The sequence below is a fragment of the Salvia splendens genome, chromosome 6, assembly GCF_004379255.2.
Source record: "Salvia splendens isolate huo1 chromosome 6, SspV2, whole genome shotgun sequence".
In the NCBI taxonomy this organism is placed as follows: domain Eukaryota; kingdom Viridiplantae; phylum Streptophyta; class Magnoliopsida; order Lamiales; family Lamiaceae; genus Salvia; species Salvia splendens.
Genome location: NC_056037.1, coordinates 8,648,090 through 8,660,407, shown reverse-complemented (window position 1 = coordinate 8,660,407; position 12,318 = coordinate 8,648,090). Strand labels below are relative to the sequence as shown.

The 12,318-nt window shown below is 39.2% G+C and overlaps 3 protein-coding genes across 5 annotated transcripts; all 3 read left to right on the top strand.

Annotated features, from left to right (window-relative positions):
* The first annotated feature begins 1,761 nt into the window (after nucleotides 1-1,761).
* Nucleotides 1,762-5,589, top strand: LOC121808149 (serine/threonine/tyrosine-protein kinase HT1-like). 3 transcript variants are annotated; one of them, XM_042208525.1, is made up of 4 exons: nucleotides 1,762-1,996; nucleotides 2,810-3,919; nucleotides 4,099-4,554; nucleotides 5,171-5,589. In XM_042208525.1, exons 2-4 carry the CDS (start codon nucleotides 3,167-3,169, stop codon nucleotides 5,441-5,443), a joined length of 1,482 nt encoding a protein of 493 aa, XP_042064459.1. In that variant the 5' UTR covers nucleotides 1,762-1,996; nucleotides 2,810-3,166; the 3' UTR covers nucleotides 5,444-5,589. The 3 variants fall into 3 exon arrangements, with proteins under 3 accessions (XP_042064459.1, XP_042064458.1, XP_042064456.1); XM_042208524.1 differs by lacking the exon at nucleotides 1,762-1,996 and adding an exon at nucleotides 2,242-2,537; XM_042208522.1 differs by lacking the exon at nucleotides 1,762-1,996 and having other exon boundaries at nucleotides 2,641-3,919.
* Nucleotides 5,590-5,937: 348 nt separating this feature from the next.
* On the top strand, nucleotides 5,938-8,938 carry LOC121808144 (eukaryotic translation initiation factor 3 subunit D-like). Its single transcript, XM_042208517.1, has 2 exons — nucleotides 5,938-7,743; nucleotides 8,716-8,938. Exon 1 carries the CDS (start codon nucleotides 5,990-5,992, stop codon nucleotides 7,739-7,741), a length of 1,752 nt encoding a protein of 583 aa, XP_042064451.1. The 5' UTR covers nucleotides 5,938-5,989; the 3' UTR covers nucleotides 7,742-7,743; nucleotides 8,716-8,938.
* A 2,470-nt stretch (nucleotides 8,939-11,408) lies between these two features.
* LOC121808207 (VQ motif-containing protein 4-like) lies at nucleotides 11,409-12,202 on the top strand. The gene has a single exon (XM_042208600.1). It carries the CDS (start codon nucleotides 11,421-11,423, stop codon nucleotides 12,027-12,029), a length of 609 nt encoding a protein of 202 aa, XP_042064534.1. The 5' UTR covers nucleotides 11,409-11,420; the 3' UTR covers nucleotides 12,030-12,202.
* The last annotated feature ends 116 nt before the right edge of the window (nucleotides 12,203-12,318 follow it).

Genomic DNA, 12,318 nt, shown 5'->3' with positions numbered 1-12,318 from the left:
CAAAATCAGAGCCAACAAACCATTCAAAGGCTACAAACATTGCAACTCAGAGCCTCCAAACCATCACATGAGTGGCTAAATTCACAATAATGCAACCAAAGCAGAGAATACATAGATTAGCATGCTCTACTCTTAGAAAAACTGCATCACATAGGAGCAATAACACAAAATCAGAGCCAACAAACCATTCAAAGGCCACAAACATTGCAAATCAGAGCCTCCAAACCATCACAAGGGTGGCTAAATTCACAATAATCCAACCAATGTAGACAATACATAGATTAGCATACTTAACTCTCAGAAAAACTTTATCACAGAGGAGTAATAACACAAAATCAGAGCCAACAAACCATTCAAAGACCACAAACATTGCAAATCAGAGCCTCCAAACCATCACATGAGTGGCTAAATTCACAATAATTCAACCAATGCAGAGAATACATAGATTAGCATGCTTTACTCTCAGAAAAACTTCATCATAGAGGAGCATACAAACCAACATAGCCAAGTCAGCAATAACCCTCAATCAATTCCCTAAAAACAACCTCCAAACCCTACACATGGGGGGCTTAGAATTGAAAAAAATACTCACAGATTAGATGAGATCCTTGAGACTAGGTAACAAGATCAACAACATTGCTTTTTCATTCTCGGTGTACTCCACCTTTGATGAAGACGGTGGTTGAGTTTCAGAGTCGTCAAAGGGGTGGGACGGTGGCTGAGTTTAAGAGTCGTCAAAGGGCAGGGACGATGCCTGCGTTTCGAAGTCGTCATAGGGCTGGGATGGTGCCTGCGTTTCAGAGTCGTCATAGGGCTGGAACGGTGGTTGACTTTCAGATCCGTGAAAGCCCTCAGACGGTGGTTGGGTTTCAGATCCGTCCAAGACCTTAGACGGTGGAAGAGTTTCAGATCCGTCGACGACCTCAGATGGTGGAAGAGTTTCAGACCCGTCAACACCCCCAAACGGTCGTGGATTTCCCTATCGGTGGTACCAATCGACCGCTCCTTCGATTTCCCACCTGACAATGACCTCCGATGGTGTATTAGGGACTACGGTGTCCAAAGATGGCAACGATTCAAAATCCGACGTTGCATCCCAGTCATCGGCCATGAGAATCGAACGATGATGGGATAATGGCAGATATAGAGAAGAGATTATAGGAGGCGCCGATTAGGGTTTCGCCGGATGAGAGTGAGGAGAGACGAGAAGGCGGAGAGAGAGAGATCAAAGTTAAATGAGGGGTGGCGTTCCGGGGGTTGGGGGCAGGTTATGTTTTTCATTTTCTTTGGTTTATTTTTATATATATAATGACATTTGGGTGTAATTTTGATGAATAATGGGGTAAAATTTTATATCAAAATATGGAAGATTTTAAATGTGACTCTTAAATTGTGACGGACTTAAATGACAAAATGTGACTTTTAAACTGGGATGGATGAAGTAGCTAAACGTGAAACATTTTCCGTTTGAACAAGAATGGGTATAATGAGCAAAATATTAATGCAACGTCGAAAGATCTTTATCCAAAGCGTGTATTCTCTGTTGTGAGTTTGTAAATCTATAAGAAAAAGTTGATACATAGTCCATATATATCTTGTAGAAACAATTAAAAGATAGTACTAATAAATAAATCCATAAACGGCTCGGAAAATTAAGATAATTTCAAAAGTATTAAATAAATAACGATAAAAATTGCTTTTTATGGTTAAACAAATTAAATTGAGCAGATAGATATAAGTTGTTAGGTGAGTACTACACATACACGATTTCCGCAAAGAAATTTTTTGAATCAAAACTCCCAACTTTTCCGAAATATTCTGTTTAGCCAAGCTTCCTCTCAAAAATTAATGCATTGTTCAACTTTATATGCAAAAATTTCAATATCAATTCAAACCCTAGAATTTGATTAACCAATCCAAATTTCCCCACGCAGCCACCCGCCTCCCGTTACTGCGGCGCCGGAGCGTCGCCACCGGCGTCCAGAGATTCTGCCAGGTAAATTTGTTATTGGTTGAAGTTAGGGCTGAGCGGCCATATTGGGGATTGGATATTTGGGGAATCGTCGTTTTCAATTCGTTACGAAGAGAAAGGATAAAAGTAAATCCCAGCTTTTGCTTTTTAGGTAGATTTTATAATTTTAGATCCAATTTCATGCCTCCCTCTTTACTCCGATGTAAATTCTGAAATAGCGACTTTTGTATTCCTCTTTTCTCTCTCTCTTTCCACTATTGACTTTTCAAAGAGTGGACCCTACCCTACCTCATACCAAAACCATCACGCTCCACCAAGGAATCACTCACCTCTCTCCGTATAAAACACGTATATTATATACACATCTTAACAAAAATACGTGAAAAAGGAGGAGACTCTGATTCATGTGGCGTTGATATTGAATTTGTGATTATTCTATATGGACCTCGACGTTGGGAAAATTATCTCCTTTTATTTGGCTATGGGGTTTTTCAACCCAAGCATCCTTTCGAGTTTTTCTTGAATTTCAAGACTAAGCATTTTTTTTGAGAGATATACCCTTTTGGTTAGTCAAGATCCCATCTTTATGTACTTGATCTCTTTTTTTTTTTTTTGGGGGGGGACGTATGTATTTTTATTGCGCCAATAATTAATATTGTTTGGTGGGTACTGCGGTATTATAAGTTATAATGATAATGATGATTGGAGTTTCTTTAATTTCAAGCCATTTGAGTACACTTTTGGTGTTATTATGCTATATTTAATTGACTCTCGCCGTGTTAGCGTGTTGATTTTTATTTTATTGTATTTTTCATTTGCTCTGCGGTTCATTACCAGGCTTTGAAGGAAGGTGGAGTTTGACTTTGAAGCTGAAAGGGTTTTGATTCTGCTGTTTTGTAGCCAGATTTTGACGAGGTATGGCACAATTTGGGTAGTTTTTGATGGATTCAAGATTGATATAGCAATTGTTTTGCTAAGTGTATTGTGTGTGCTTGAATTTTAGAAGTGTACGATCTATTGTAGAAATCGATATATATTTAGTTTTCATGGTTGTTGAAGCTTGATGGAGATGGAGTTCGATTCCTCTCTTTTCCTAGTTTGATGGGGTTGTTTCTGGGATATCGGTATTTTTTGGAGGAAAATCTTGATTGAGAAGTAGGAATCGGTGAATAAAAGTAGCTTAAGCTTGCAAGAATGGATGAAGAAGGTAGTTCTTGGATTAGGAGAACAAAATTCTCTCATACTGTTTACAACCGTTTGGATACTTCCAGATTGGCCTCTATTTCTGTTACACCTCTGCCAACCCGAGGTCGGAGTTTGAAAAGACCCGATTCGACTTCTAATCTGCTGAAAGCAGGCCCGAATGTTGTCCAAGTTCAGCAGAGCCTTGCCAAGAACAAGCACCGGGCTGTGTCCCCCACCCCAGAGGTGAAGCTCTCCAAAACCTTCGAGGAAGCCCGGACAAACCAGAGGCAATTCTCGACCCCACATCCCCGCGGGAAATATCAAGAGAAGGGTATTCATGGGAAGTTGATTCCTAGAGATTCCCTAGAGGCTACTCGTACTCCGAAGATTATTGGGTCGAAGTCACCGAGTAATACTAGTCCCCTTAGGCACTTCACCTCTATTAAGTTTCATGATAAGACGAAGAGTCATAAGGAATCAACATGGAATAAGTATTTTGATCATGGTGCTGGGAGGGTCACCTCTGTGGAAACTGCAGATGAGCACACAGTTGATCTCTCCAAGTTATTTCTCGGGTTGAGATTTGCTCATGGGGCACACAGTCAGCTTTACCATGGAATTTATATGGATAAGGCTGTTGCAGTGAAAATTATCAGAGTTCCAGATGATGACGAAAATGGAGCACTTCGTGCTCGGTTGGAGAACCAGTTTAGCAGAGAGGTTACTCTCTTGGCTCGTCTCCGCCATCCGAATGTAATAAAGGTACTTGTGTCTGAGTAATCCTCTGTTCACCTGTTAATAATCTGGTTATTGTTTTCTCTGTGAATGGTCAAAGTGCTTAGCAAGGTGTGTTTTTGTCATTTAATTTCTTATAGTTTCTTGAGAAAATCCATATGCTTGGATTAATACATGCCTGATTTTAAAATTATGTTTGGATGTAGTTCGTAGGGGCATGTCGGGATGCACCTGTATATTGTGTCATAACAGAGTATTTGCCTGAGGGCTCCTTGAGAGCTTACTTGCACAAGCTTGAGAACAAAACACTTCCTTTGCCGAAGTTAATCTCCATGGCTTTGGACATTGCAAGAGGACTAGAATACATCCACTCACAACGAATTATTCACAGGGATCTTAAACCAGAAAATATTCTGTTAACTGAAGATTTCCACCTCAAAGTTGCTGATTTCGGTATTGCCTGCGAGGAGGCATGCCGTGATCTTCTGGCGGATGACCCAGGTACATATCGTTGGATGGCTCCTGAGATGATCAAGCGAAAGCACTATGGGAGGAAGGTCGATGTATATAGCTTTGGTCTCATTCTTGCGGAGTTTGTGGCTGGTAAAATCCCTTATGAAGATATGACACCTATACAAGCTGCTTTTGCCGTGGTGAATAAGGTACGACTGTTGTTCTTTATTAGTTGTGTGGTTTCTTCTGGTGCATATTTTGGGTGTCCATGATATAACATATATTGACACAATGCTATGTAGATGCGTCATTGTTCTGATTTAGTATATTGAATTAATAGCCCGGCTTGAACATTTGTTTTATTGGCTAATGTGAATCTACTTTTAGACTATATTTTGTATTTTTAGGGTTGGGAGTTGTTTAAATTGAGGCTTTATGGTCTTACGTATTATAGCCGAATGTCTAATCCTACCTTGCTAGTTTGTTATGAAGACACCCCTGAGATAATTTAGTGGCCATTAGATGAAATTCTGCGCTATAAAATCAAACTATAACTGTTGGTGGACGATGGATTTGGCAATTTAGGTTAGAAAAATTTCCGGAACGCCAAAGAAGTATGTTTTTTTTTATTTTTTCAAATATCAACACAGTGTATTACAAATCAAAGAAGTGAGTATGTTGATCATTCTATATTGAGGAAACAAGTCGACAATGCAAATGTTTGTGTATTTGGCCATGTTATAGTCTGAAATTTTAGAATATCCAATTCTTGACAATGTTTTACTAAACCATGCTTGGCTTGTCTGATTCTTTTTTTTTTTGCAGAACTTGAGGCCTTCTATTCCTGTAGATTGCCCACCTGCCATGAAGGCTTTGATTGAACAATGTTGGTCTTCACAACCTGACAAGAGGCCCGAGTTTTGGCAGATTGTGAAGGTACTTGAAGAGTTTGAGTCTTCACTTGCTCCCGACGGAACCCTGAAACTTGTACAAAACCCATGTCATGACCATAAAAAAGGGATGCTTCATTGGATTCACAAACTCGGTCCGGTGCACCAGACTTCTTCCTCCTCCATGCCCAAACCTAAATTTTCATGATTGTTTTGGGTGATCTGGGTTTTGTAGTTTTAGTAGGGCTCAGCTTGTAATTAAAAAGGTGACAATAAATGTTGTTTTGTTCTACTTCATTTAGTTTTGAATATTGTAATTTACATTTTAGTTGAATAATTGATACTTATTTGAAAGCTGTGCAATCATTTCTCAGTTATTCTCTTTTAGTTCTGATATAGTACTACTTTTGTTGGCTATGATTATGCAAAATTGTAGGTGGATTTGATTTGGTTAGGTTTATAATATGCTGTTTTGATGATCTACTGTTTTATGTTGTGACACTCTTCTACTTGTATCAAATTAATAGGAGTAATTACCCACCAAGCAATCACAGGATAATCTTGATGCACTACTTCATATCTCTCGATTACCATAGATAAACCAACCTTTGAAAAAATTGGAAACGTAATTGTATATATTATGGACCCATAAAAAGCCCAATAAATAAGCCCAAAACTCTCATTAAAAGCTCAAATGCCAGGGCTTTTATACAGAAAACCCTAAAACCTATCTCAATTTCAAACAGCAGCAACAATGGTAGGATTCGAAATCGGTGCCGTGCCTTTCAATCCCGATGGCTGGGGTCCGCCGGATTCCGCCACAGCCGGACTCTCCGTCCCCAACCACCCCTCCAATGTTCCCTTCGCCCCATTCTCCCGCTCCGAGAAATTGGGGCGCATCGCCGATTGGACCCGAAACATGAACAATTCCGGCCGCCCCGGATCCAAGCAGGGCGGCTATCATGGCGCAGATTCCGCCTTCGATTTCTCCGGAGACGACTCCTTCGCCACCCTCGCCGCCGATGAGGATTCCTCCTTCCGCCTCGTTGACACATCCGCCAAATCGCACCATCACAACCCTAACCGCCCCAAATTCAACCCAAGGTGGCGATTCAACCCTCACCACGCCCGCTCGCAGCTCCCACAGCGCCGCGACGAAGAGCAGGAGGCGAAGAAGCGAGATGCCGAGAAGGAGCGCGCGCGCCGCGATCGGCTGTACAACGCCAACCGCTCGCAGCCGCAGCGCCGCGAGTCATCGGTGTTCAAGTCTTCCGTCGATATCCAGCCGGAATGGAATATGCTCGATCAAATCCCCTTCTCGAGCTTCTCGAAGCTCTCCTTTTCGGTGCCGGAGCCAGAAGATTTGTTGATTTGCGGCGGCTTAGAGTTCTACGATAGGTCTTACGATCGTATTACCCCGAAGAATTGCCGTCCATTGGAGCGATTCAAGAGCCGCAATTTCTTCAAGGTCACAACCACTGATGATCCCGTGATTAGGCGTTTGGCAAATGAGGATAAAGCGACGGTTTTTGCTACTGATTCAATTTTGTCGACACTAATGTGCGCCGCTAGATCAGTTTACTCGTGGGATATTGTTGTCCAGCGCGTTGGAAACAAGCTATTCCTTGATAAGAGAGATGGATCTCAGCTTGATTTGCTAGCCGTGCACGAGACGTCGCAGGAGCCATTGCCTGATACCAAGGATGACATCAATTCCATGCACTCTTTGAGCGTGGAAGCTGCTTACATCAACCAGAACTTCTCGCAGCAGGCTTTGATCAGGGATGCAAACAAGGTGACTTTCGAGGAGCCCAACCCCTTTGCTAATGAAGGGGAGGAAGTGGCTCCGGTTGCTTATAGGTATAGACGGTGGAAAATGGCCGACGATATGTATCTTGTCTCGAGATGTGAGGTGCAGGGAGTGGTGGATATAAACAATCAGAGGTCGTTCGTGACACTGAACGCATTGAATGAGTTTGATCCTAAATACTCAGGTGTCGACTGGAGGCAGAAGCTCGAGACGCAGAGGGGTGCAGTTCTGGCAACTGAGTTGAAGAACAATGCAAATAAGTTGGCGAAATGGACTACTCAGGCTTTGCTGGCTGGTGCTGATATGATGAAGTTGGGGTATGTTTCTAGGGTTCACCCGAGGGATCATTTCAACCATGTGATATTGGCAGTTGTGGGATACAAGCCGAAGGATTTTGCTACGCAGATTAATCTGAATACTTCGAACATGTGGGGGATTGTTAAGAGTATTGTGGACCTGTGTATGAAATTGAAGGAGGGCAAATATGTGCTTGTTAAGGATCCATCGAAGCCGCAGGTCCGGATTTACGATGTGCCCCAGGATGCTTTTGATAATGATTATGTAGAGGAGCCATTGCCGGAGGACGAGCAGGTGCAGCCTCCAGCTGAGGATGCAGATGGTACTGAAGCAAGTGCCGCTGTTGATGGAGCTGCAGAAGATAAAGAGGTTGCTAAGGAAGTTCTTGCTGCTGCTTAATGGTAACTATGTTATACTTTTTTCTTACTGTTTCTATAGTAGTGAAGTTTTTATTCAAATCTCCCTTTCTTGCTGGTAGTCTGAAAATTTTGGGCCTATACTAAATTTTGAGAAGTAAATTCCTCATAAAATGAGGTAATTACATGTATTGCAGTAGGAAAGTATTAAATGTAATAATTGCAGTAGGATTTGCAGTAGGGATTGAATTAATGGAGGTGATTGCAGTACTATTACAGAGGTGATTGCGCTATGATAGTATGAAATGAGGTGGCTGCACTTGAATAGTATAGAGTAGGTGACTGCATCAGGATATATTACTAGTTTGGGTTTGGCAATAATTTCATATTCTCGTAGCAACAGTCTGGACTAGTATCATGTCAGATTAACAATTAAAATAATATTTTCAATATAAATGGAAAAAAATTGTTGATTAGTTCTGTGCTGTCCCGAGTAATATTACACTTTTATTTCCTCCTATTCTTTCTCGCATCTAATGAGAGATTTGACATTATAAGTTTTGACATGAGTTCATGCCTAATGAAATTCTCAGTAAGAAAATTTTCTGTTGAATGACTTTATATCCACCATTTACATTACCCTTGCATGATGAAGTTTTATATTACGCCCTTCCCTGTAATTCATATTCCTTGTTTGGTGTTAAAACCCTGCTGTTCTATCAACATTAAGCCAATGAACTAAACTCGTACGTATAAAATTATTTGTCGCTCTGTTTTCTTTGATCTATATGTTTCTAAGGGTTCCCTCAGTTTTCCTGTGGTATATTTATTAGATCCCCCTTAAGATCTTGTAAATCTGTTGACTTGAGGATCATTTCTGTTTTTCTGGAGCATGCTTGCTGGTTTTGCGAAGTTGGAACCTTTGAATCAAGAGTTTTCTGCCATGACCTTATCAATATGGTTGTCTCTCACATTCCATGATCTTCCATAATTTACATTTGCTCTTTACTTTTCCAGGCTCCACTCCCCACATAGGAACAGTGCCCTCAACAAATTAGTTTTGTTCAGCCGAAGGAATGAGCGCTGGGATATTTGTGACTTCCCTTGGTTAGAGTATTTATTTGATCTCTCTCTAAATGCAAGAATATTTTTGTTGTTGTTGGATTCCCTGTTTTCTAATTTTGTACCTTGTGCTTGGGCGTGTCCCAGTACCTCAGAACTAATTATGTTTTCATATCAATACTTCGTTGCATTATCTAGTTTAGTAGGAGTACTTCATTGTGAAAAACAATGACACTCCATATTAATGCTCTCGTGATGTTTCTGAGCAGGGGAAATTATGAGTTTTGCTAATGCACATTTCGTGTTTAATTTTAATACTAAAACGCATCTTGTTATGTGTTTGGATATTCCAGATTAAACTATTCAAATTATTTGATATTGTAAACTTTTTATCGAGATTTATTCTGTCATGAGCCAAGATTTATTCTGTTATAGGGGGGAGGTTAACAGGACTTGCTAGATTGTCTGAAAACTAAGTACTAGTATGATATATCACTATCCCGAAATTAGAACCAAGTTGACCAACTGCCCTCCCCGTCACTGTCACCGTCATATATTTCTTATTCTCACTAATTTATCTTTGTAATCACAAAAAATTTAAGAGGTTTTATTTTGTACTATGTTGGAAAGAAAATATGGAGTAGTTTATATTAGTATGATTTCAAATTTATTGACTGAAGATTCTGGACTAAGCTAACTATGTCGACGACAAACCGTTATAAATAATTATACTACTACAATACTGCTACTAAATAACATGAACTAATGAAGCAAGCATCACAAAATACTACAGAGAAATACAGAAGTTAATAAACAATAAAAAACAATTAACAAACAACATAAATATATATATATATATATATATATATATATATATATATATATATATATATATATATATATATCACCATGATATCCAAACAATATCACACACCATACAAAATAATCTCCTCTAACTCTACATATTTTTCATAAGAAAATTAAAATCCTACTACTATCTATATATAGTTATACACACTGTCAACTAATTTGATTAGGTAAAACCAACTACCAATCAAGAAATCCTAGATTTATAAGATACATTTAGTTTCAAGCAAGTCTGTCTTTAAGTCCGTTATAAGTCTTTCTCCACGCCTCAATATTATCATTTATTTACACGAATTACGATTCGAAAAATATATTCGCTAAATTTATTATTTTTGAATAACAAGTTCAGTATAAAAACTAATTCCTCTTAATATATATGTATAAACTAATTTATAACTTAGAGCAAATTATATGTATATCCAAAACTGATTATACGCATACCCAACAAGATTATGTCTGTGGATGTTTTTCATTTTTCATTGTTTTTGATGAGTTGGTATAAAGGTGGCGAGTTTAATTTATATTATTTTGACCAAACAAAAGGTATAGATTTTGTTAATGCCTGTGGATTACAGCGATGATTTGTATTCCTTCTTGGAAAGTCTTTAAAGTAAAACACAAAGTTAATAAATGATGAAATGTAACTTATTGGTAGGATTCTAGTACTTTCCAATTAATAAATTTAAGTTTAAATCCCCACAATTATAAGGTAATTCAACAACTAAAATATTGATCACATTTATAAAAAAAAAGACACAAAGATTGGTATATTACTTTCTCGATTAAAAAACAACATAAAATTACTTATCTTAAATTATGTTTAATAATTAAAATAGTCAACCGATTTCTTTAAGCTTTAAGAAAATGCAATCCGAGTGTGATTTTGTGTTTGAGAGAAGAAAGACTATAATTAATTAATGTAATATTCCATATGATAATGTGTTTTAAACAAAACTTATATTCATTCTTTATAAGCGCATTGAATTTCCAATACGACTGGGTGAATTACACAAACAAAAATGACTTCTTGTAAATTTAAAAGTATTTCGTAAACATTAATAAATATATCGACTATTCCGTCAAATTTTAACGGTCAATGTTTTTAAAAGGCCAAAACTAATCATGAACATTGACAATTTTATGATTTTGGTCATAGACATTATCTTTTGAATTTTTGGATCTCAAACATTTCAACTTGGATCACAATCAGTCCAAAGTTAACTATTCCTTCAAATTTTAACGGTCAACGTTTTAAATCTCAACTTTGACCAAATTAAGCTATTAAATAACACAACAAAATTTAGCAACGGAACAAATCCGTCACTAATTGGGAGATTCCAACACTTGGATTCCCTTTTTTATTAGTTTTGGAATCTCCCAATTAGTGACGGATTGTTCCGTTGCTAAATTTTGTTATGTTATTTAATCGCTTAATTTGGTCAGAATCGAGATTAAAAACGTTGACCGTTAAAATTTGACGGAATAGTTAACTTTGGACCGATTGTGATCCGAGTTAAAATGTTTGGGATTCAAAAATTCAAAAGATAATGTTTAGGACCAAAATCGTAAAATAGACATATATTCAGCACTAGTTTTGGCCTTTACTATTCAACTAAATTACCTTATTTTAGTAAATGTAAAATTTTGTATTGACACTATCTTAACACCCCACCTAATGAAATACTATTTCTAACCCAACAAAAGATAGTTACACATAATTCACACCTATATATATATATCTCTCTCTCGTTTCTGTTTCTGTGAGAATAAGAAAGAAAAGAAGATCTCTACCAATGGAGCAGTACAGCCCCAGCAGCTCAACCAGCACCCACACCAGCGGCGTCCACCAACCGCCGCCGTCGCCCGTCACCCGATCCGAACCCGACAACCCATACCCGGCAACCTTCATCCAGGCCGACACCTCCTCCTTCAAGCAGGTCGTCCAAATGCTAACCGGTTCCACCGACCCGACCCGCCGGCCCGACACAGCCCGACACGCGATCCCGCCCATCAGAACGGGGCCCCGCAAGGACAAGCCCGGATCCAAGCTGTACGAGCGCCGCAGCATCCACAAGAGCTTCAAGATCAGCAGCCCCGGGATCCTCAGCATCCGCCATGGTCTGCTATCGGGCTCGCCCCGGCCCGGTATGCTCTCGCCCAGTATTCTTGATTTCCCTTCGCTGGCGCTCTGCAGCCCGGTCACGCCGCTCGTACCCGACCCGTTTAATCGGGTCGTGGCTCCGGATATGGAGGCGGAGGATAGGGCGATCGGCGAGAAGGGTTTTTATCTGCACCCGTCGCCTGTGGATACTCCGAGGGATTCGAAGCCCCGGCTTCTGCCCTTGTTTCCTTTGACTTCACCCAGAGTTTCCGGGTCGTCGTCAACTGATGCGGAATCTTGAGTTATTTTTTTTTCTTTTTCGAATTGATGAAGGAAAATGTACTGCTGTTATATCATAATAAAAAAAAGAATTACTAGTAATTAAAAAAAAAGAAGATAACTTTGCTTGAATTTCATTTATCTTGATTCCTACTAGACCATTCATGTTTTGCCTACTTTCTGTGACGATAGTTGTTATGCTTTATTCCCATTTATTTTGTCTTCTTTTCTAAAAAAATGATTTCTTTTTCTTCCTTCTTTTCTTTTTGGTTTGTTAGAATCGAGAATTCTTTGGGAGTGACAAGAGCGGG